A 26,382-nucleotide genomic window follows, 5' to 3' on the forward strand; every position below is an offset into this window, starting at 1 on the left:
CTTACTGATTTACTCTCTCACTGTAAAGTACCACATAGTAGTGAAGTAATAGATGTTAAAAAGATTCATATTGCAGTGGTAACCAGCACAGGAGCTGAACTCTGTTGAGCCCATTGAGCAGTAAAGAGGTTCAGTCTGATATTGACATGTGTGAGAGAGTTTCCCCTCTTCTGCTACAACATCACAGGACGAGTGAGAGTGGATGAGACCTCGTCCAGCTGATGCTCCTCAAAGTAGAGTACCTCTAAATATGAAACGCTGAAGATCCAGATCTCAAGATCTCAGTCCTTACATAGTGTTAAGCACCATTAACACACGCACACACACACAAGTAGGACTGGCCGGTATGATGGTATATTTCATGACAGTAAAACATTCTTAGCTATTCTGTTGTACCGTTTATATAGTTATATTTATGTAGTTTATATAGTGATTAAATAAACAAGTATTGGGCAAACTTTTAAAAATAAAGGACGATGCCATAGAAGAAGGTTCCCCAAAGAACCATTTATTTCTTACCTTTAAAAAACATTTTCCCACAAAGAACCTATGCAACAGAAAGGTTCTGTAGATTTTAAAGGATGTTTATGAAACCAAAATGGTTCTTAATATGGCATCATTTAGCATGTTTAGTTTTGAGTATGCAGAAATCCAGTCTACCCTGCAAAGTGTGAAACTTTGAGTGCATCTTTCAGTGTTTACATTTGCCTACTATCTGTTTATATGATGAAATCTTGAATGTAGATAGGCTTTGTTAATTATGGGAGGAAGTTGTCACACGACTGTTTTAAGAGCGGTGTAACTATAGGTTGCTGAGCAACATTGCAACTTGGTGCATTAATAGGAAATTTAGCTGAATTGTGGTCATACTGTCACATGTATTAGCTTTTTCACAATGTTTCACAATGGTTTATCCATCCATATTTATTATAATGTATTATTGCATTCAGTATCATGTTACGTAATGTAAAACTGTATATTTACTGATGCCATTACTGACTTGCTATTACGTATATGAATAATTTTATCTTTTGGCTTGCATGTTTTAACTACATGTAAATTAATTTTCAAATAAATTAAGTCAGATTATAGAAAAAGAGTTTACTACATGTGGTACACTTATAGTAAAAGTAACTATAATGTAAAATAAACTCTCATATAAAAATGACTTATGTCATCATATGAGATTTTGCTTATAGCTGCTCAAACCTAAACAGATGTATTACAGCTTTGGGTCAAACACATCCATACAAAAACACATATACACCACAAGCTGTAAGCGATAAAATGCAATCAACTCATCAAGCAACAATCAGCCATAAAAAGAAGGAAAAGACTAATCTTTTTAAATGTGATGAAACATCGTCTCAATTCCCAAAACTAATACTAACAAATTTTATATAGACTATATTTAAATGGTTCTCACCTGTGAGTCTGAGATGGACACGCGTTTGGACTCAATGGTTGGCTGTCGGGCCACTCGTGCCCCGGCCCCAGATGACATGTTCGTCCCTCTTTCCTGTAATGACATCTTTCTGCCCGACAGGTGTAGCCGATGGGGCGGAGCTTTCTTAACACCTGTGCCATTCTTTACTCCATTGGAGGAGGGATCAGACCTTAAGGAGACAGCGGACATCTTGTCAGTCATCTCAGTGGTCTGGGAGGAATTCGGGTCGCGGTCCAATCCCACGCAACCAGGATCGCTGCTCATCGCCATGACACCGCAGTAAGAAGGGCTTGGAGGCAGGGAGGAGGGTGGTGTGGTTGTTTTTGCATTAAATGTTCCACATCCAACTTCAGTTTGGAGTTACAGGAAACTGTGGTTTGGTGCAAGATGGACAGACAGGAAGAGACAAAAAGAACAGATAGGAGTGTACGGTTAATCACTGTTCGGACAGGTGTCTAAAGGTTTTCTTCACACTGTTGTACTATTGCCAGTATGCATTCCGAATTAACTTCTAGACGACAGATAATGTTTTTTATTTGCTTTAAGATAAAGTGTGCAATTTTAAGTGTTGCAATTGTCAACATCAAAAAAGCTTCCAGACCCTACCCCTATCTGCCATTGGCTGGACATACTGATCTATACTTCCCTAAACTTACATCATTGGTTGACCCCGCCCCTCCGTCAGTTCTCTCTCTCTAAAGCCACGCCTCCTCATGTCAATTATCTCACATCTTAATTACAGTTCAAACAAAAGATGGCAATATAGCTCATTCTATATGGCACATTCATCCAATCAAATTTCATCTGTCTCACCACACGTTCTTCTCAAAAGGAAATGTTATCAGTGCTCGACTTCATTCTGGGCTCTAATGAGGGCCAGTTATGTCCTGCTCACACTCTACATGGCATTTTCTAACCGTGTGGAGAGTGTGAATATTACCAGCAGCGCAGCGCCTATGAAGCCATCAATACATGACTGACTAATTGAAAAAAAAGTGTATTTCTCAGAGAGCCCAATTTCCTCAGACGGAGTGAACAAGAACTGCTTTGTTCTCTCTGACTCGTATGTGTGTATGCATCCTATTTCCGTCAGAGCCTTTTAGACTCAAAAATATCTATCTATTTGTCTGGAGGTTTGTTTGTAAAAGATTGAGACTGTGAGATGATTTTCCTCTATCCATACACACACTGTGTGAGGCGGCTGCCCGTGGCCTATTGATTGGCAGACTCGAGCCTCAATCCCACTGCAGTAATGCTGGAGAAAACTAACATGAGGATATTAGGAACGTTACAGTAACCTGGGAGAATATTACAGAAGTTAAAATTCTATTTATAAATGGGGACCATGGTTAGTATACTAAATCGGATTCCACATATAGGACTTCAGTCAGGATGTTTTTATAATTCGTCCCCTGAACCTGTAAATGAAAATTTGTGCAAGGACATAATCAAAAGTTACTGCGCATGCATGCTTTTGCAGCCAAAACTTAACTTCCGGTACACAAAGAATAGAGTCTGATAACAAGCAAAACAAATAAGAAGTAAATTACATTTGATACCAAGTTAAAAGTATGTGTAGCCAGTATTATTTTGGGTTACCAGTAGAAGAACAGTTACTTGGCTACATTTTATTAGCCATTATTACGCGGTTCGATAGAATGCTTGATTCTGATTGGCCAGTCGCAACATTTGCCGTTTTATTATTCCCAGATAACAACCACTCAAAACTAATAACACACGGTAACCTGGATGCAGCAAATCATTTTGACAACCCACTTCTTTTAATCCTACAGACACAAGATAAAGACAATTTATTTTACATTTCAGAAAAAATGAAATGCAACAATGTTAGTTTCATAAACAGAAACAGACAAGAATAAAGTTGAAGTATTTTATTGTTATCTTAGACTTTTGTGAGATGAGTACAAAAATGAAAAAGGTAAATTAAGTGACATGTTTAGTTATATTTTATTATTAGTACTTCTTTTCAGTCACAGAGTTCTTCAATTTAAGAGTTGTTTGGGAAAGAGAAGATTCTGTAATTTAATGCAGCTTGGAGAACTGCAATTTGGGGAAATTTGGGGAAATTGTAATGTTCAATCATTTATTCAATGAAAATAAAAAAAAAGTGTATTGAAGAAAAGTTAATATGGTTTTATATACAGTATACTGTCAATTATAGTTTGTGGATAGAAAATCGGAATCGGTAAAAATCAGAATTGGCAGGTTTCACTTGTAATAAAATCGGAAATCGGAATCGGCAAAGAAAATTGCAATCGGTGCATCTCTAAAAAAACAGCCGTTGATCAGGGCTGATATATCCTGTCAATCAAAAGAGGTCAGGAAAATGCAATGCATCTGTGCTCTATATACGTAGAAAATGTTAAGAAACATCACCAGTTTGATGTTTAATATTAATAGTCATTATATGAATTAATGACATGAATTATATGAATTAATGACAAAAGATGCATTCGATCTAAAAGCGAATGCTCACTCAGACCTGCCAGAAACGCCTTGTGTAACCACACCCCCACAAATCTACGTCAGTTCGTGGTATGATTTGACTAAGACCGCCAAAATGTATACGCACGTAAGGTGGGCGTACCCGTCAGTACAACTGCTTTGGAACTTGGCGTTCCAAATATGGTAAGAGGCGTTACATTTCCATCACACGCTTGCAGTATTCGACCAATCACTACGCACTGGTTAACTGGCCAATCATAGCACACCTCGCTTTTCAGAGCGATGAGTTTTGTAAAAAATCTGCGCGAGAGGCGGGGCAAAGCGGAGATATAAACACGCTCGGTATGTGGAAAATATATATAGGTTTTTGAACCTTAAATCATGTATACACATTGCATTACATCTAAAACAAATGATAATATTCCTTTTAGCTGTGTCACACGACCCCTTTAAATTGAAACATTCAACCATCAAAGCATATACTTGTAGCATTAATAAGTGAATTTTAATTTATTGTGGATTAATTGCAATAAACTGCCAGCCCACATGAATACTGTGGTAGCCTGTATTTTATTACTAACTAAAGTAAACTGTAGTATTCTTAGATGCCAAAGTGTTGATGTATAGTGTTTTTGAGCTGAAGAGTAGAGAGAAGAGTACTGTAATTACTAATGACGTATGATGACGCAAGCACGTTAGGGCTAGCACTTCGGAAGCCATAGGGAACGCATTGTAGGGCCTGAAGTTCGAAAAAAAGCTCTTTGTGTGGAAGTCAATGGGAGGACTCGGGGCGAATCTCAGCCAAAGTGAAATCGCCCAATAATGGGGCGGTACTCCTCGGGAAGCGAGTTAACGCTGTTTGGGCTGTATATCTACAGGCAGAACACACAGCTCAGAATGGTGAGAGCAAGCGTATTACTGTAGTTGAATGTGACAGAAAAATCCCTCGTTTTTGCACTTTGGTGGTGCGTTGCCCCAATCGCCCTAATGGACGAGCCGCCCCTGAATATAAGTAATATAAATCTATTATATTATTAACAGTTTGTTTTCTACATTTGTGCTGTCACACCACAGAAAAGAGGTTTGGTATATTTGTCAACTACCCATATAACAAATTGTAATACTATTTAAAGATGACAAATGAGACTAGGTAAAGCCACACACATACAAAAAAAACCCCACAATATACAGTATCATCATATAAATCACATAAAGCACAAGTGTGGTCAATTCTAGAAGTAAAAATCTTTCTATTAGGGTTAGGGTTAGGGATTTTCCCATTATTTAACTTTTCATGGCATCCACATACTAATGTGTTGGTTGTAACACTGGTTACAGCATCCTGAAACTGCCAATAACTGCCCTGACTGTCCGGGTAGCTTCCCTGAAACAACTTTTCTCTCCTCTTTCCTTGTGATCAGACATCATTTGCATAATGGAAACTAAAAAAGAAAATACAGAATACAGCATTTTACACTAAAATACAACGTGACCGAGAGCGACACCCTTCATTTTCCTGTTGAATAACCTGCACTGCTGGTCAATGGCATATGTTGATATGGATGCTGGTCCTCAGGCTGGAATGCTGGTGTTCTGGTTTCCCAGTCAGGATTTTTAACCAGCTTCCTCAATCAACCAGTCCGACCAGCATTTATAGTTAATATCCACAAACTAGACCAGCACATCAGTCTGTTCAGAGCAGGTCTCTTCCAGCTAGTGTCCTGTTCCAAACACAGCCCATTTCACAGAATATTCTGTGAGGGCACGGCGAATTACCACAGTAAATGCAGCTTAACAATAGAAATGTCAGCACAAATCAATCCTTTCCATCCTACAGCGGGCAGAACACATGGAGAGACACGAGACAAGCTCCGAAAAAGCACAGTGAAATACTGTAGCACAAATGTCAACAGATACACTTCTGATTAGACATGCTACCTCACCAAAAATACACAGGGCAAAGATCAGAGGTTTGCTTCTCTGAGCCCCAGATGCCTTTCAAAACTCAGAGAGAGCTCACAGAGATCCTGTCTGAGCACTGGGTCAAAACAGGGTCACAGTATTGTGCAGTTACTCTTGGTTCACTAGGGCATTTTTATCTCAAAGCGAGCAGAGGATTCAGGCCAGGCTAGGTCAGGGCTATTTCTGGGATATACGGAGAAGAAACACAACAATGATTGTAAGGATTTAGAAATGCCAGTCGGAGCCGATAGCCTAGTGGACAGTGGTCCGACATGTGGCGCGGTTGCGCATCAGGTGACCCGGGTTCGATTCCTGTCTTGTGGTCCCCTTTCCCGAACCCACCCCCTTCTCTCTCCCACTTCGCTTCCTGTCCTCTCTAAAACAATAGCTGTACAATTAAAGGCAAAAAAATCCGAAAAAATAAATAAATAAAATAATGCAATATCTATATGCTAATGCAATAGCCAGCAAACATATCTATACAACACTGAACACAGAAATTATTTAGCAAATAACTGGCAAGAATGATTTCTTGGAGCAGACAAAACAATGACAATTCAAAAAATTAAAAAATAAACATTTGAAAAAACAAACAACACATAAATAAATGTAAATGTACATTGCACAGATTGAAGTCAATTGACTCCCAAGTAACATTTCCCATCATGAAACTGTCCACATCACCATAAAATGTGATAAACATGAAATAGAAATTCTGTCATCATTTACTCACCCTCTAGTTATTTAAAACCTGTATGACTTTATTTCTTTGGCTGAACACAAAAGAAAATATTTTGAAGAATGTTGTTAATCAAACAACAGCGACCCATTGACTTGCATTGGTTTTGTGTACATACAATGAAAGTGAATGGGTGCGGGCATTGTTCAGTTACCAACATTCTTCAAAATATCTTCTTTTGTGTTTTGCGGAAGAAAGAAAGTCATACAGGTTTGAAATAACAAGAGGGAGAGTAATTAATGACAGAATCATTTTTGGGTGAACTATCAAGTACAAAGACATGCCCTCTGGAGAGACCTGGCATTCCTCACACATTCAAAAAAATCACCCTTTGCAGAATTCAAACACACAATATGACCTTTCAATGACCTGCCCGGATCTTTAACCAATAGGCTTCTCCTACCCTAAACACATGATAATAATATTCAAGGGTGCTTGAACAGAGGCAAACAAGGACAGCTGAATTTCTAGCCTGATCCAGATCTGCCATCTCCTGTTAAAGAAAACATACCTCACACCGTGCCTCCCCGTGTAATAATAAACACCTTCACAGACACAAACGGTTCAACAGCAGAAATTACTGTTCTGACCGTCAATCTACAATCAAACCTCATATTTACAGAAAACAGTGTTCTTATGTTTTTTTGGGAGTTTGAAAGAAGTGAAAATCTTGAGAATCAAGTGGCATTATGATTAAACGACTCTTATCTGCCACATGACTTTCAATGTAAGTGTTTTATGTCACTCAGGATTGCTCACTCGATGTTCTGAAACATGAGCTGAATCAGTAGCGCCCACATCACATTCACACACAATACAAATGTCACACATCATTCACAACAGTGTTGACATACAGTTCCACTTGTGTTTATTTGTTATTTTCTCATAACTGTATTTTCATTGAATAATATTCAGGTTTTTGTTTAAAAAACTTGTACTGCTTATAATCTATCTTAACTCTTAAGATCTTAACAGATCTGCCAGTCCTGCTGAAGAAAACATAACTCACACTGATCTTTCTCACACGCTAGTGTGAGGCTGACGCTTCAATTGTACTCCTAGGTACTGGATATCCATTTCAATCCAAGACATCTGTATGCACAGCGCAGACACACGTGCATTCCTCCCGCACCTACTGTAGCGTTTGCGCCGCAGTTAAAGCGAATCCCTCCAGATGGAGAAAGAAGTGCAGAGCCGAGTGAAGGGTACATGAAGAGGAAAAACAGGAGGAGGAGAGGTGATCGACTTCAGCGCTCCGTGCCCACGTTCTGCCTCCTCTCACTTCAAATCAACAGCAAGGCTTTGATGCAAACTGTGAGGGAGCAGCGCCCAAACGCTTTCAAGGCTGTAGCAGTCAGTGGGTGGTGATCCAGAGCGGGAACTGGAACATGCGTTTATGTGCCATTAGACAAGATAAACAGCAAGCTAGCGCCTAACACAGGGAGAAAGATGGGCTTTGAAATAGAAAACGGTAGGCCACTATTAAACTTTAAAATTGTTCTACAGTCTGATGCAGAGGATGGTCATGACACAAATATGGGTTGTAAGCCAGACAGCAAACCAGGCTAAATGCAAACATAGAAACTATGTAATTATGCATAGTTAGGATCGTGTAATAAATGGGACTATATGACTCTTTGTTCTGTGGAACACAAAAGAAGATATTTTGAGAAATGTCTCAGTGGTTTTGTGTCCATGCAATGGAAGTCAATGAGGGTAAATGTTGTTTGGTCATCAAAGTTCTATAAAACATCTCCTTTTGTGTTCTGCGGAAGAAAGAAAGACATACAAGTTTGGGATTACACAAGGGTGAGGATTTTGGTGTTGACTGTAACAACGAAATCTTGTTGTCATACTCAAGCCCCCATCTTTAAAAACCATGAAGAAAACTAGACCAGGTACAAGTTAATACGACCCAGTCAACATTGAAGTGCAAACCTAACAAAAACTTAATTTTGTTAAAAGTTTTTAAGCAAGTACTTTTAGCAGGTACGATTTTGCAGTATAAATCAGTGACGTCATTTGACTTCAGCCTCAAGATAAATACGCAAACAAACCTGCAATTTTATGTTTAAAACAGAGACACCAGTATAAAGGCAAAAGTTACGGATAATATGTTAGTTACAGATTACAAATTACAAATGATAAATTCACTAATCACTTGCAATAGGATTCTATCTAAATAAATTCTGTCATCATTTACTCATCCTCTTGTCATTAGAAACCTGTATGACTTTCTTTCGTCTGTAGAACACAAAAGAAGAAATTTTGAAGAACGTCGGTAACCACACAACAGAGGTACCCATTCATTTCTATTGTATGGACACAAACCCAATGCAAGTCAATGTGTACCGCCATTGTTTGTGACAGAATTTGTATTATTTTTGGGTGAACTATCCCTTACACTCCTATACACACAACCAAGCACTCACTGAATGACTTCCAAGCTTTACATTCAAACCAAAATGTTTTTTATTCCCAACAATGGCAAATTACCCTGGCAGACAACCTGTAGAAAAAACTGTCAACTTAACTCCTACATTGTAAAGTGTGTTAAGACAGTACGGCTCCTCGATATCAAAGTGATTAAACTCAAAGTGCACCCAACTATGTCTAAATAAGTCAAACATCTATAACACATTAAGCACAAGTGTACTGTTTTAATATCTGAAGAGTCCATAAAGGCGCATCGCTGGTAAGCAGTGAGGTAGAGTGGGAGTGTTGACGTGATGGATATTGACAGGCTTTAAACTGCTGGAGCGTACAGTGATTGAGGACACGGCCGATGTACATGCAGATGAATACAAATGGGATTTCACACATGGCGGAACAACAACACAGATTACAGTATGTGTTTAATATGCTACAGCTCTCTTTAGAAGGAGCCATTCTGGGCCGATCCAGAAATATCTAGATCTAATCAAAAAGGGTGTAAAGGGTGACGGTATAAGAAATAATAGTCATAAATGAATAATGAAATTACTTTTGCACATGTATTTCACTAAAGAATTATGCAAAACTGCGTTATTGTCGATTCTGAGGTTCAGTTTTGAGTGCTCCAGAAAGACGCAGTTCATCCTCCAAGGATCCAGCGCAGACAAAGAGGCCACTTACGAAAAAGTCAAGCACTTTACGTGTAAAGGAACCAGCCAAAACAACTTGTCTGCTTCCTCCAAAAAATAGAAGAGAAGCATGGAATTATGTCCACTAAGCTTGTATTGTAGAACCACGCCTCAAAAATTCATGATGCTCTTGAACCTGGCATGTCATCCTATGCCATAATTCTTCATTTCAAACACGATGCGGTGCCATTATAACCCTTTCAAGTCAGCGACGGAACAGTAACAGAGCCAACACATTCAAGTGGGAAAGAGAGAAGCCAGAAGGGACAAAAAGCCAAATGAAGACAATTCTCAGAGAGAAAAGCTTCGGAGAGATGAAAGAAAGAACTGAACATATCAGCTACAAACACAGAGGCACAGAAAGAGACAGAGATACTGGTCCTAATGAATATCATACAGACACAACAAAGACAACAGAATAAAGACAGAATACAGAACTTCTGTATCACACACATATATTATACATCACAGTCCATGAAGGCCTCATTCCCCCCGGCTAGCAAATGGCCTCTCTGGTATCTACTTACAAGCCTCTCTGGAACATGAAGTGAACTTTGTGAGCACTTGGTAACATAAACAATTCCTTTTAAAGATCACACACACACAAACACACATGCACACACACAAGCGCACAAACACTGATCGTATCATCAACCTGCTTTAACACATAATATACTGATTCATGCAGACTTGGGTGGGCAATCACTAATATAAGCTATGTGCAATATACAGAAACAAATTATTAAAGTCCCCCTGTGGTGAAAATCAAGTTTTTAATGTTGTTTATATGGTATTTATAATCTATAGGTTGTTTGTACATGACGTCACGGCACTGCGCGAAGTGCAGATGGAGGGCAGCAAGTGATTTTCTCCATAAGAATTCAAAAATACTAAAACTCAAAATACTGTACCTAACCTATGTTTTGCATTGTTTTTGATTGTTCAAATCATGACAGGTGTTTTTATTGTGTAGCAAAAGTTGATGTTCACGAAGGGGGAAAATGAGAGTATTGCCTGAGAAACAGAGATAAAAGTGGCTTGTAAACCTGAATCTGCGGTTGGGATGAGCCGAGCCGGATGACTTTCTAAAACGCTTAAAGAGGTTTAACCCTTTAAAGCCTGTCGCAAAAATAGGATGTTTTCACACTTCTTTTTCACTGTTACATTCTAACACAATGCATGTTTTCGGTTTTTATAGATATGATGCGTTTGTCCCTGGTACTGTCACTTATAAAATCAATGTGCACATTGTAAAGACATTTGTGCATTCACTCATAGAGAGCATGTTTTCAGTTTCTCTCTCTATATATATATATATTAGGGCTGTCAACGTTAACGCGTTAACGCATGCGATTAATTTTTCTTAATTAACGCGTGAAAAATATTTAACGCAATTAACGCAGCATCTGTTTGTTTTAACATCCTTTGTCTAGCGTTACATTATGTAATCAGGCTCTTATTCGTGTACAGGCTTTTAAACCACTTAAGCGCAATTTTAAACAGTTGCTTTGACGCGTTCAATGAAGATTGACAGCTTCTAAACTGTGGGACGCGGCAAAACGCAACGCGAGGTCCAGTCTGGTGTAAACAGTCATGGGCTGAAGGCTGTGTCGGTGAATCTCTGTCAGACAGCGCATCCGTGTTAAGTTCTCTTTCGTGCTTGAATGGATAAAACCACACAAGATTATGTCAGAAAGCCCGTTTTGTCGAGCGTTTTCTTAAGCAAGACTTCAAAGTGTAAAATAAAATCTTAAATGAATGCAAAGAGTTGTGAAAATGGGAGTGCGGTGCCGGTCAGATCTGCGTACTAAGACAGCTCTTAAAGGGGCCGCGTTCTTAAACCTGCTGCTGTGACTCCTGTCACTAACGTTAATCAAAGAACAAAATAAAAGAAGAAATTAATGTGATTTTGTAGCTTTAATGAGAATTCTTCTACATTTAATTGATAATTTAGCATTAAAGACTGTAAAGTGTTTGAGAACTTCCTTCAATTTCTGTATATTTTATGATAGCTCTCAATTATATTGTTGAATGGCTATAATTAATGTTAAAATAATCAATTTAATAGAGACATCAGTTACAGTACTAATATCAAAATGTTTTCTTTCATTCATAAAATGACGCTGTTAAAGAAATATGTTGTTTCTACATCAGTTTGAAGATTAAATGTGAAATTATTAAAATGTAAAAGTATATTTTAAAATATTAATGTTATGTGTGATTAATCGTGATTAATTACAGAAAATGTGTGATTAATCCGATTAATTTTTTTAATCGATTGACAGCACTAATATATAAATATATATATGATGCGTTTATCATATTAACTTTCACTAATGTGCCAGATTTAAAGATGTAACACAAACGTTTGTTCATTCACTCAGAAAATAGCGTGCAGTTTTTTAACAAATAACGCATTTTTAAGAATGAGACAGTGTTTCTCATTTGCTTAATGATTCAGTTTTGTTGTTACTGGAAGCACCGGCTCAAACAGCTCTGCGCTTTCTGCTGGAAAGGGGGCGGAGACCAGCAGCTCATTTGCATTTAAAGAGACACACACCAAAACAGCCTGTTATTCCTCACAGGCAAAAATGGACATGTAGGGCACAATATAATAAAGGATCTGTGGTGTGTTTAGAGCTGAAACTTCACAGACACATTATATTTTGTAAAAGGGCTAGATTAGGGGGCCTTTAAAGTGGTGTGATCAGAGTGATTCATTAATCACTGATAATCCCACACTAAGAGCTGACACAATGTGAGAGAGAGGGAGCAAGAGGAGAGAGATGGTGATACAGAAAGTGGGTGGGGCTAAACTGGTGGTAGGAAGTAGGTGACAAAGAGGAGAAAAACACAGGGGACTCAGATTGCTTTTTGAAAACTAACGCACTTTTTAACTTGACATGCCGTCTTTAAACAGCAGGGTTTATGATGTGGTTTCGTGAGCCTGACAGTAATTGTCTGGAAATGTATTGTTGAAAGTGGTTGATTTGTTACAAAAGTAGAGGCTTGGGGGTTGTGACAACGCATTGAAGGGCAAATCTAGAGACACTAAACTTCTCTGAGCATTTCAGCTTGTGGTCAGAAAACGAAGGCCAACGTATGTACTATACATTTACATTCAGCACTTTTATCCAAAGCAACTTACAAGAGTGAGGAAAACTGGGGAGTGATGCATCATGGGAGAAAATATTTACCAAGCTTTAACAATGTCAGACAACACCTGGTGAGGAAGAGGTTGTGTTCTTTCCCATAGGGTAGAGCATTCATGTTCCTGTCAATGCATTTTAAAAATATAGACTTTAAAAACTCCTCATTATTTCTTAACACACTAAAGCCAATAAATAAATCAAGTGGAACAAAGTAAAAGTTGATCATCCTGTCTCCTCATAACTCTCATGTCCGGCATGTGTGCTATTACAACAATATACTTTTTAAGCATGCAAAAATGATAATACAGACGAAATCAATGATTATTAGTGATGATTATCTATAGAAAACATTCAATTTTATAAAAAGAAAAAATAAGTGATGGAAAACAATCACAGACACAGGACAAAGGAAGAGAGCGCAGGCCGGTCATCATTCACTTACTAGTTGACAACAGTCCTACATCAACACCAGCTCTATATTACAGCCATTAAGCCCTTAAGGAGGATCCATTTCAAACCACACACACATGCACATGCACACGCGCACACGCACACACACACACGCACGCACGCACGCACGCACGCACACACACATACACACACAAGCAGGCAGGCAGGGGACATTCATTCTAGAGTCACAAAACAAAGATGTAACCCCCCACACGCTTCTCATTCTTGACGCCACTCAGCATCTCATTTTGCCTCAAACCTCAAGCACGCACAACAAATAAAACCTTTATTTAATGGTTAATATACAGTCTTGTGAGGTTTACCTGGCTATTTACCCATCTAGTTTGATTGCGTAATCCAAATCAACATATACACGCACGGCTGTTGGCCTACTTTACAAAAAAGGGATGAGAAATCCCTTCAAAATGTACTACTGAACTTCTTTTTTAACATGAAATGGACAGTCTGCTTACAGTACATGTTCAGTACTTGCTACATTAGTATCATTAAAGCCGAAATGAACCATGAAGAATGAAATGAATCTTATCATCTGAAGTCCGGGGTCAAATTGGATTTCACGCTCCAGGATCAAGATCGAGATCTGTGCTCATGTGACACAAAAAGCTAAATAAGCGGTGTGGACACATTGAAACCACACAAATGCATTTTACTCCACATAACCAGATTACTACACTTTCAACCAGTTAAAGAGGGCATTTCAATTACAAAGACACACAATGTGTTCACATTGCATGTCAGTAGTCAAATGTCAAAGCTTAATTCCAGCCTGTAAAACAGATCATGCCTGGAGCTTCCAAACATACACTTTCTCAAGTGAAATACTGTGTATAGTGTCAGGTTTGAGCGTGTCAGGCTGTAATGAGGGTCACTTTAATTGCTTAACACGGATTATCTTGTCTGTATAGACTCAGGGGGAATAAGATCTATATCACTGAGTAAGATCACTGTCATATAGCAGGGGACAGACCATAAAAAAAATCAAAGACCAATGTCCTTGACAGCATATTGAGAACAAAAATAGAAGCCGAGGCGATTCTATCCAAATCCTGTGCTATGGCCTCTACCTGCCCCACTAACCCCCAGCTAGAGAGAGAGAGAGAGAGAGAGAGAGAGAGAGGGTTTTTCATTTACTCACACGGACGGATGTGTCTGTTAGCATTTGGCTTTGCTTGGATGGACACATGACCCAGTCTTTTTGGGATGAAGAAGAGGACCATTCGCACATTTTTTATCATCAATTTATTTTATAGACCAACATCAACACCCACACACCTGAACAGATTAACCACACCATGGGGAACAGGATACGGGAGCATCTCGGCTTAAATGCTCTGGAGACCGTGAGGATCCATTAGAAAGAAAAGAAACACACACACACGGAGAGCTATATTTAGCTGCTGGTAATCACCATTCATAAATGATGAATGGTCGAAATTCTTGTTTGTCCCAAAGAGAGTCTGGACCTCACCCTACTCTACTGTATGTGCCTCGAAAAACAATGCAGCGCAGAGGAGGACAGTTATTCCACACACACGGCTCTTCCCGCATTATAGCTTCAAGCAGCTGAACGCAACGCCTTCATATAACTTAAAAATACTCAGACACAATAAATAAGCATGTTCTCTCTTGCCTGGCATACAGAGAAATAACAACAAGCAAAGTTAGAAGGCCATGACAACCATAATACAATCATCTGAGCTTTACGATATCTCGCCTGTTGCTGATGCAAAAAGACATTTTAATGAGGAGACCTGTGCTTTGGAGACTGAAGATGGACCGCAGAGGATTAAGACGTCTCAAAGCTAGACAGTGTGGGCGAAGATGTGAAAGACAGACCTGTGTTTGGACAGCTATCATTCAAACGAGGCTGAATAAGATCTATGTGGGCGAGGTTTAGTCATGTTAAAGTCAGTCATTTATTTAGTCAAAGTTTGCTTACTGTTGTCAATATTGACCATCTTAATTTGAACAAATTATGGTTGTGTGTATTACTACCGGCGTGATTAAAGAGCTGATGTGCACAGCCAACAAACCTTTCTGTGCTGATAGAAGACATTTGACCCTGTGTAGAAATATAAAGGACAAAGAGCAATTTTGAAGTAGAATGCTTAGTTTATGATTTGACTTGAGATGTTAAATGACAGAACTGATATACTATGAATCAGCCTGTTCTTGTTTAATTTCATATGCAACTAATATTTACATGAAATGTTCTACTAAATGCTGAAAAAACAAGCTAAGCATAGAGGGAGGCTATCGTAAACTTTCTGAAGTGCTTCTAATGCAATGACAAAGTTTGCACAAAATGTCTACAATAGACAGTGTAAACAGTTGCTACAATCACGTTAAAGTTGCTAAAATATATGTTTTTTATAAATGTTATATAAAAAATGTTATTAGCTTGTTGTTAATTTTATATTTATTTGATATTTATATTCCTGATCATATTTTATATTATCTTACATGATTTTAATAAATATTTAACGCAAATTAACGACGCATCCATTTATTTGGTCATCCTTTGTCTAGCGTTACATTATTTAATCACGCTCTTATTCATGAAGCGCGATTTGAAACAGTTGCTTTGACGCGTTCAGTATAGACAGACAGCTAGCTGTGGGACGCGGCACAACGCAACATGACAGTGGTCCTGTCTGATTCCTTAGACGCTAGTTTGCCAATATATGTTGCAAATTAATATTACAAACGCACATTGCGCATTTCTTCGTGCAAGAGAGCTTGCAATGTACGCGGCTTAGGCTTTTCCTCATGCCCATTAAAACAGAGCATTTGTCGAGATGGCCTCAAAACCCGGGTAGAAAATAGCCTATTACTTATTGATTTAGATGTTTTCGAATGTAAAAACCACGCAAACGTCATATGTAGACCTTATTCAACAGTATAAAACAATAAACAAGCCCAGTTCAGGACAGCTTTAAAAAAAAAGTACAAATCACTGCACAAGACAAAACACACAATAAACACTCAGCATTTACAGATAAAATGCAGTAAAGACTCAGTAAAGCATATTATAAAAAAGCCTGAGTTCAGTAAGATATTGGGGTGCAAGATTATGGAGTGCCTTGTAAGGCCGTGTTCAGACTTGACTTCTTTTTTGACAAGAAAAAGTTGACAAAGGTTGACTTTTTTAGTAAAACAAAACGCTGCCAGCGTTTGGTTACAAATAGCAGCCGAACGCCATGACTTCGGAGGCAGCATCTGTGCACGAAGGCAGCCCAGAGAAACAGATAGGCAGCGTGACGGAAGTCTATTGGAATTATAAAAAGAGCGCGTCTTTGCAATAACTAAATCACATATTTAAAAACTATAATGTTTAACAATAACTATAATAGCTTTGGCTCAGTGGTTAGAGCATGGCGCTCTCAACGCCAAGGTCATGGGTTCGATCGAAGGGGATTGAACACAGTCAGAAACAAATGTATAGTACAATAGTACAATTTGGATAAAAGCGTCTGCCAAATGCATAAATGTAAATTTAAAACTAATTTCTCGCTAGAAATGCAATCAGAAGTTGTTGAAAGTGAAAATTAAACTTTTCACTATTTTTAAAGCTTTTCAGCATTAAACTATGCTCCAACGGGCATTTCGGCCGCCATTAAATTTTTTCGAGCGTGAGCCTTCTCGACCAATCACGTTCCTCGCATGTGGTTATGGAAACGATAGGTCTATGTCATAGGTTAGCTGTGAAAAAGGAGCTTGACGTAGGGCACTTTTTTCAACCTCAAAAGACGCTCTGAGCTGCAGAAAGAGACACCGGCCCTGTAGTTTAAAAAAGCGCTCAGGACATTTTTTGAAAACACGGTTTACTCCATAGGATTATAATGCAAAACGCTAGCAGCTTAAAAAAAGAAGTCAAGTCTGAACACGGCCTAAGTAATAAAATCTTAAAATCGACTCGATACTTTACTGGAAGCCAGTGCAATTGGTGGATAACTGGAGAAATGTAGAAGGTGATGTAGAAAGAACACGAGCTGCAGAATTCTGAACCAACTGGAGCTTATATAGAAATTTGGAGGGAACACCAGTGAGAAGGGCATTACAATAGCCTATACCCGAGGTTACTAGTGCGTGAATAAGAACTGCTGTATTGTTGGTTGAGAGAGAAGAACGAAGACGGTTAATATTACGTAGGTGGAAATATGCAGTCTGCGTGATATTATTAATTTGAGTTTCAAAGGATAGTGTGCTATCCATGATAAAACCCAAGCTTTTAACCTGTGAGGAAGGATGGTTTGAATTATTGTCAATGTGCAGGGAAAAAACATTTGCTCAGTTTCTGAAGAGCTATGAAACTGTGGCATGATCTTTGACATTTTGCGAAAGTGTTTCACCCTTTCTTTGATCATTTGGTTTATTATGATTTGGTTTTGTTCAGTTTCAGAGCCAGCTGGCAGAGGTGACTGGCTCAGCTCTTGGGTTTTAACTGCTTCATATTGAAGTGTGTTAGGAGGACTTGAATTAAGGTGCGTCAAGAATTTTAGGGAATGTTTTTGGATGTGTATTATCAGGGGGTATCTACTGTACCTTATTCAGCCCTGCATGCATTAGTTGGTGTTGTTCTCTGAACTCATAAAGATGTTTCTACAGAATTCAGCATGCAGGGATTCTATGGGGTGTTTATCCCATTTGGAGTAATCTGTCAGACACTGTGGACCCCAAACCTCGCAGCCATGAAGAGCTATGGGCATAATAACACTATCAAAGATTTTACACTAAACTGTATCAGGAATATCTGTTTGGGTAAATTTGCCTTTAATGACGTAAAACGCTTGTCTAGCTTTCTCTTTCAGTGCATTCACTGCCAGACCAAAACCTCTTGACGCTCTGATGTATAGGCAGAGATAATCATAGTGTAAAGTGTGTTCTATTGTAGTGTTTCCCACAGTGAATGTATATCTGTTATCCTGTAATCTGTCTTTTTCCTGGAAAATCATAATTTTAGTTTTTTTCAGATTGACTGTCAGGGCCCAATTTTGACAGTATTCCTCTATGATGCAGGTTTATATAGGTATCTGACAGCAGCACCAGATCATCAGCATACAGAAAACATTTCACCTCGGAGTTGTTTAACGTGAGACAATATTGCATATATTGCATTTCACGTTATGCAGCAGCTCACATTAGCGGATAAATTAACATTAGCATATACATTTTGTATATAAATTAAATAAAAACAATTTATTTAAAAATATATTTTTTAATTTCATTTCTCATTTTTCTATCTTAATGTATGTTTGCACCATGTGTACACTTTCTACTGCACTAAGCTCCTGTCGCCAAGTCAAATTCCTTGTGTGTGTGTAAACATACTTGGCAATAAAGCTCCTTCTGATTCTGATTCTAAATGTGCTTGCCTTTGAAATGAGTTTCGGGATGACTTGGCAGAAGTCACGCTTCAAGTTTGCTGTTTTACCGGCAATTGTGAAGGAAAATAAGACGCTTTGTAAACCACGTGGAGACACAGATTGTGTCTTGTACTTCCCCTTCTCCCAGAGACTTCTGACGTGCTGGCGCAGAGTAGGTAGCGTCTTGACTGCTCAACAAATAGAATTAAAAGAACATCATATCGTAAAATATCCCCATCTTTTTACGATGCGCATCGTAACATTTTTGCATCGCGAAATATTGTGCTATGAAGTATTGTTACACCCCTACTGTCAGCAGTAGCCTCCTTGAAGGCCCCTGACGTAAGCACGCATTCGACTTCTATCAGCATGCCCTGAGGGTTTCCTTCTGCAATAAAGCAAAAAAGTAAAATTCAATGCAACGAAGAATACCCAGAGAAACACAACAAACGTTTTATAAGTGCACGTGCAACCCCCTTCTAACAACATGCTACCACACACATGTAAAATAAAAAGAAAATGCCCAAATTTGAATGGAGCGCTAATCTAGAATAAAAGAGGCCGTCTTTATCAAACCTGAACAGTGGGTGAGCTTGTTGTAGGCCTGCCAGGCAGCAGCAGCTCTTAACACTTAACATCTTTACTCTCACAACTAACACAATTCACACCTTCAGTGGTGTAACAAACATTGGAAGTGTCCTAGACAGATGATGAATTCCATTAAAGGTCTCCTCAGATGAGCACTTTCAACAAGTTGGTATGATTTATTAGGGTCTTCATGAAATGTCTGGAACATATTTTGCTTAAAAACACTCAATGGCTGTGTAAACAAAACCCTTCTTGCCTCGTCAAAAACAGCAATGCTCACAGCAACCCGTTTTGGTGCATGTCTCTTTAAATGATAATGAGTTACAGCGAACCACACCCCCCTTCTGTTCGACGTGTCAACGCAACACACGTGTAGTGGCAATGGTTTAGCTAAATGATATTTCCTGAATTCCTCTGCGGTTAGTTTCGTCTTAAGCGTCTCAAATCATTCGTCAGGAGACAAAAAATCAGTCACAGCAAACAGCGCATCCTAATGCGCTTACGTTGTGCGTGTATGCTTACCTAAAATCCACGGAATCCACTGCAGATCTCAGCGGAATTACATGGATTTTAGCGCTTGTCATTGACAAGTTATAACGTTACACACACAACGTGAGAGCTAGTTTGCTGTGACAGTTTATGAAATGTTAATTTCTAAATATAAGCAAGCATACGAGTATGGCCCATTTAAGAAAGCCTCTCTTTAGTCTTAGTTTAGAAACAAGGCCATAAATACAGTATAGCGCAACACTAACGTCCCAATTACATTTTACTTAAGCGTTTAGATCTTTCAGGCTATATTGCTTTTAATGTTTATTACTCTCACAGGGGTAATAAATGCACAGGGCTGAGCTGTTCCACTGAGTATCAGAATAATATACGTTTAAGCTTAACTAAATATGATTAGATATCAAAATCACCATTGCTTTACCAATAATCACAACTCTGGCAGAACAGTGGCTGATATTGAACAAAGTCTGCTTTTAATTTAATGTCCTCTGTATGTTTACTGTAAGCCTTACAGAATACCATCACCCATGTGGCAGCGGTATACTAGAAAGACAGTGTTTTTATGGTGAAATGACAGCGTCCTGTCTAACACTTTGTGTGATGAAAGGTCATCATTTCAAAAGCCAAATATGTTGCTATTGCCATATTAAGAGACACAAACACTAGAGACTGAGAGCGTTTTCACACCTGTGTATCGATTGCTTTGTTCCGAAACTGGGGGTTAATTCGCTACAATATTTAAATTTATTTTAGTTCGGTTCGCATTCACAAGGCAATATTTCCAAACGGACCAAACTTTGTTAATAAAAGTCACGTGCGAGTAAACTCTCCTTTGATTGGTCAGAGTGCATCTGTTCATTTTCCGGCCGGTAACGCGAGTGATAATGAGCATCAGCTGTGCGTTTTCATGCGTATTTCACGGCGGAGCTCGGGTATCATAAAAGGAGGAGAAGGACGAGAGAGAACCAGGCCTGGATTTTATGTTATGTTTTATTGTGTTTGTGTGGCCGGCAGTCGACTGTGAGGGAGCTGTCAGCACTTTACTTTCGTTTTGTTGTTTGTTTGTTTTATTAAAAGTTTGGTTTAACGTTCGCCGGTTCCCGCCTCCTTCCTTCCTTACTTTGAACATTGTTACAGGGAGCCATTAGCAAAACAATCCCTTTTGCGTCACGCAACTTTACATAATTACCCATCATACATTGTGATACAGTCTGGTTCGTTGGTCCGTTGGGTCGGATGGCTTTCACACGTCTACCGAACCGCTCCAGAGTTCGTTTGCAATCGGGTCGAGACCACCTTGTTCAGGCGGTCTCGGAGCGATTGTTTTGGGGCGGATCCTAGCGCGATTGCCGTGTTCACACATGCCTAAACGAATCGAACCAAGAGAGAAAACGCACCAGGTTCCGAAACAAACCCTTATGTGTGAAAAGGGTTTGTTTCGGAACCTGGTGTGTTTTCTCTCTTGGTTCATTTCGTTTGGGCATTATGTGAACACGGCAATCGCGCTAGGATCCGCCCCAAAACAATCGCTCCGAGACCGCCTGAACAAGGTGGTCTCGGCCCGATAGCAAACGAACTCTGGAGCAGCAGAAGAGATTGTTTTGCTAATGGCTGCCAAAATGAACCACTTGGAGCAGGGAAGAAGTGAAATGTTTAATTGAAATTTGGTCAGACGAACACATTGCCGAACAGCTCTCCAGAACACACAAAAACACCGAAATTTATAAAGTGTTTAGCGAGCGCTTAAAACAAATGCGCTTGAAGTAATATAACAGAAGTTACCAAACAAGCCACAATAATGCCGCGTAGCTGCTGTCTGTCCATCCTGACGGATGACATCTTTGAGCGGAACCCGGAAAATAAACAGAGGCACTCTGACCAATCGAAGGAGAGTTTACAAGTCGCGTGACTTGTATTAACAAAGTTTGGTCCATTTGGAAATATTGCCTTGTGAAGGCGAACCGAACTAAAATAAATTGCAACATTGTAGCGATTTAAGTCCCGGTTTCGGAACAAAGCAATCGATCCACAGGTGTGAAAACGCCCTTAGTTCCACTGCAATGAAATCAGACAGAAAAGCATAGAAAAGAGTTTCATAAAATACATGAAACAAAATTAATAGGTAATACACTTGACTTGACTACACAGTACAGTAATCTTTTTAATGACTATTTAACAAATTAACCAATCGAATCCATTCGTGTCCGTTTATTTATAAATCTTTTCAAGTACGTTGAAATTAATTTATTTTATAACATGCAAACAAAGAGAATGTGATGAAAAACTATGCAGCGAATTGGTGGCCAGGGAAATTGGTCTATTATAAATTGAATTATAAAAGAATACTTGACCAATCAGAAGCAATTATTCCTGAAAGCCTTTTCATAATCTGAAACATGAATGGATGTGCAGAAAAAACACTACACCCATGGTCTAAATATAAAAAAGTCAATTCAAGTCAATGGCAGGTGTACCAATCATACAGTTATGATGACACAATATGGAATCAAAATGAGCTTAAATCTTTTAAAACTTGACTAGGAAAATGGTCTCTGCAAAGTGAGAGCAGCTTCAGGATAAAAGTGTAACCAGTATTGTGTTCTCAGTATCCAGCTATTGGGTAAAACAGGCCGATCCATGCAGATGGGACTCCAATCTGTTTTAATAGCATCTTTTCTAATCACCATATTAGAATAGTTCTTGCCAGTGCCTGATTTACATCCATTTGTCATGTTTTTAAATGAGGTCCAGAACCTGAGCGAGCGGGTTTAATGAGCAAACATCAAAATATGCCATTCTCTACTCCTAGAACATTAAATTGACAAGATGACATTAGAAAATAGACCAAGGCTATAACCATTAAGGTCATTAATTGTAAAGGTATGCCTATCTCGTAGATATTTTAAGACAGCCTGATACAGCACTTAAATTATGATTCTTTAAATGCAGACAGTAATATAGAGCTCAAAATAAAATGCCACAGCTAGCAATAAAATGACCACACGGGTACATGCTGAATAAATGTCTAGTTTAATAGCAAATCAGCCTGTACTATAAAAGCTCTAAAAGTTCTGATGGTGAACATTTATATACACCTTTATTTAACCAGGTAAGTCAATTGAGAACCAGTTCTCATTTACAATGACGACCTGACCTGATTTATGAGTTTCATTTTTATGATTCACTTTAGTTTGGATGTTTTATGTCACATACTACAGTACACAGTGTTACCCAGAGGTTGTTACACAGACTGTGCATTTTTAGGCAATATAAAAAAGAAAGTTTGTGTTAAGATTTAGCCAAATACACAGAAAATAACTCAAACTAACTAGCAGAATCATGATCATTTAAAGATAAATCATCAAAGCCCTGTACGATGATTTATATACCACAAACAGCCAGCAAGTGATTATCAATAAAACTGATAACTTTCAGTGAGTTAATAATTTACAGATTCTGTCAGCCTATACTCAACTCAACTCAACTCAACAACCTTCAAGTAAATCAATGACACAAACACCGACCAGCATAAAAGAACTTCATGACTAACTGAGCTCTGTTACTCTTTTTTTATCTCCTGTACTGTAGACGTATCTGAAGGTGGCAGTGACTGACTTCAAAAGTTAGATAAAACAATACACAATAGATAATCAGGTCGGTGCTTTAGTGCACCCAAAATTACAATGATGTCATTACTTTCATCACCGTTATTCCAAAAATGTGTGACTTTATTTTAGAGGCCTGCTCTGCTACATAATAGTGTGGCGTAGGACAAGATTTAATGGCTGAGAAGTGCAGGCTGCAGGAAAAAGTGGTAAAAATATTAAAAGTGAAAAATATGAGCAGGCAGAATCAGAATACTGAATGGTTGCAGGTTTTTTCTTTGGAAAACAAAAGAGCTGGTCGCTGTTTTCCTTGCATTTCATTTGAACGACTTAAATTTAGGTCTTTTGCTCCCGCAAAGCTATTATATGTCTTAGGGATGCACCGAAATGAAAATTCTTGGCCGAAGCCGAATAAAAATGAAATACTTGGCCAAAGGTTGAATACCGAACATGGCTTTTCACATTTCTTCTATTTATTTAGCCAATTTGTTTCACTATTGCATAAACTGAATGGTCAAAATGTGCTTTTTATAGTTTGTCTTGCTTTTCAATATAATACAATATAACTTAAAATAAAATTGAGCAAACCAAGTAGGCCAAATTAGAAACAAAATTGAGCCCTATCCCTTCTTGAATAGTCTATATTAGGCATATAACTGACTGCTGAAAGAATGTACTGTACTTTGTACAACGAAACACTTCATTAAAAAGTGTCATTCAACATTATAAGCAAAAAATTAGGGCTGTCAACGTTAATGCATGCGCTACATTTTTTTTCACATTGTATAATCACGCTCTTATTCGTGTACAGGCTTTTAATTCACTTAAGCGCGATTTGAAACAGTTGCGTTCAGTGAAGATAGACAGCTGCTAGCTTCCAGTCTGGTCTATACAGTCACGGGCTAAAGGCTGCGTCAGTGAATCTCTGTCAGAATCTGTCAGACAGCGCACCAGTATTAAGTTCTCTTTTGTGCTTGAATTAACAAAAGCACACAAGAGTATGCCAGAAAGGCCGTTTTGTCTAGCATTTTTGTAAGCACAGACTTCAACCTGTTAAATAAAATCTTAAATGAACGCAAAGAGTTGTAAAAATGGGAGCGTCAGATCTGCGTAGAGCGGCAGCTCTTAAAGGGGCCGCATTCGTAAACCTGCTGCTGTGACTCCTGTCACTAATGTTAATCACAGAACAAAAGAAAAGAGGAATTCAATGTGTTTAGTAGCTTTAATGAGAATTCTTCTGTATTTAATTTACAATTTAGCATTAAAGACTGTAAAATGTTCGAGAACTTCATTAAATTACTGTATATTTCCTACCTGTTCTACATGATAGCTCTCAAGTATACTGTTGAATGGCTATAATTAATGTTAAAATAAATTAAAAATAATCAATTAAATAGAGACATCTGTTACAGTATGTTGGCTTTCATTCATAAAATGATGCTGTTAAAGTAATCTGTTGTTTCTACATTAATTTGTAGATTAAATGTGAAATTATTAGAATGTAAAAGTATATTTTAAAACATTAATGTTATGTGCGATTATTTGCGATTCAGATTAATTTTTTTAATCGATTGACAGCACTACTGCAAGATGATTTAAAGAAAAAAACATCCATGCAAGCAATAGGGTATATGCACACGGTACGATGATGTACTTCCGCTAAAATCGCTGCCAGTTAGGTCACTTCCGCTCTCATAGCACTAAGGGGATTTTTCGATGTGATCCCCATGTGATAACGATGTGTTTAGTAAGAAAATGTTCAAATTTCGTCGAATCGACAGCAGTACAGGTGAGCATTGTTAAGTGCCTCTGTGATCATGCCTCTAGTTAGTTAGTGCAAAAGTTCACTTAGATTTTTTTCATATTTGTTGATGTACCTTGAAACGGATAGCCTGAAAGTGCTTCTCCTTTTTGGTTGTCGACGTATGGTGAAGTGTTTGAATAATTATACACCTTGTGGTTGATCGTAATCCTATGTGCATCCTGAAGCGAAACACCATTGTTCCCTATGGCGCCGGATGTAACAAAGCTGGCAGAGATTTTAGCAGAAGGACATGATCGCTCCGTGTGCATATACCCCATCCTGACTGACAACCATTTCAGTTCACGTCTCTCCTCAAAACTCCGCCCACAAAAGCTGACTGTTCTCTCAGAAGGTGCACTCGTGTCCGGTATGCACAGAACATACTTTGACACATTGTTTAGTATTAGTATATATTGTTATGCACGTGACCACTGTATGATGTCAAAGGATGTCGCGACTCGCGAGCGACGGAGTCAGACCGCCCGCTCCAGTACACAAGTTACCGACCGGTAAAGAAGCTTTCATTCCGAAATATACTCCGGCACGGCAAGTTCCGTTCTGTGTCTTTCTCTGAATCAGTAAAAACATTAATGTGTAAATGTATACTTTCACTGTATTTAAATTAAACGAATACAGATATTAACAAAAACATCAAGGAAAAAATAAAAGTTAAGTTATTCCTCAGCAAGCAAAGAGCAGCGAAGAAATCGAATAGCAGATGATTCATTCCCCTTCATTTGAAAAACAACAGTCTGGAGAAATTCCCAGGTAGAAGCGCATTGCCTGGGAAAGTTAACATCAAAACACATAAAATGCGTTGAAACATACATCAACAGCTGAAAGCAGCGTGGTTTGTTCCAGAACTTGTCCATTCAAAATGACAAAAGCCTGAGATATATGCCGGATGTTTCCCATGGCGGAACAAAATGAAAGGGCTTCGTTAATTCTGTCCGGTGAAGAAATTCCACCACGTTTGGTCCAATCTATAAAGAAGAAAACCAAATGATAAAATAACAATACTCCGATACACTTAGCACTGTGTCTTGACATCAGGTATATATGCAAGTAATTGAAATGTTTGGTTTAAAACGGAGGGAGCAATATAATTGACTGGCCGCTTAATGTCTAGAGTGGACTCCGAGAGAGGCGT

General features: G+C 38.5%; 1 protein-coding gene across 6 annotated transcripts in view; it reads right to left on the reverse strand.

Annotated features, from left to right (window-relative positions):
• The window catches only part of camkk1a (calcium/calmodulin-dependent protein kinase kinase 1, alpha a), an 81,554-nt gene that overhangs the window by 40,945 nt on the left and 14,227 nt on the right, over window positions 1-26,382 (reverse strand). For 3 of the 6 annotated variants that reach the window (XM_057359839.1, XM_057359857.1, XM_057359811.1), the window contains exon 2: window positions 1,427-1,817. In XM_057359839.1, coding sequence (XP_057215822.1) covers window positions 1,427-1,717 — 291 coding nt within the window. In that variant the 5' untranslated portion in view covers window positions 1,718-1,817. Of the gene's footprint in view, window positions 1-1,426; window positions 1,818-7,623; window positions 7,731-18,734; window positions 18,914-19,035; window positions 19,114-26,382 lie in introns of those variants that run through there. The other 3 variants (XM_057359819.1, XM_057359829.1, XM_057359847.1) reach the window with 3 other exon arrangements.

The sequence above is a fragment of the Triplophysa rosa genome, linkage group LG2 (assembly GCF_024868665.1).
Source record: "Triplophysa rosa linkage group LG2, Trosa_1v2, whole genome shotgun sequence".
NCBI classification, from domain to species: Eukaryota; Metazoa; Chordata; class Actinopteri; order Cypriniformes; family Nemacheilidae; genus Triplophysa; species Triplophysa rosa.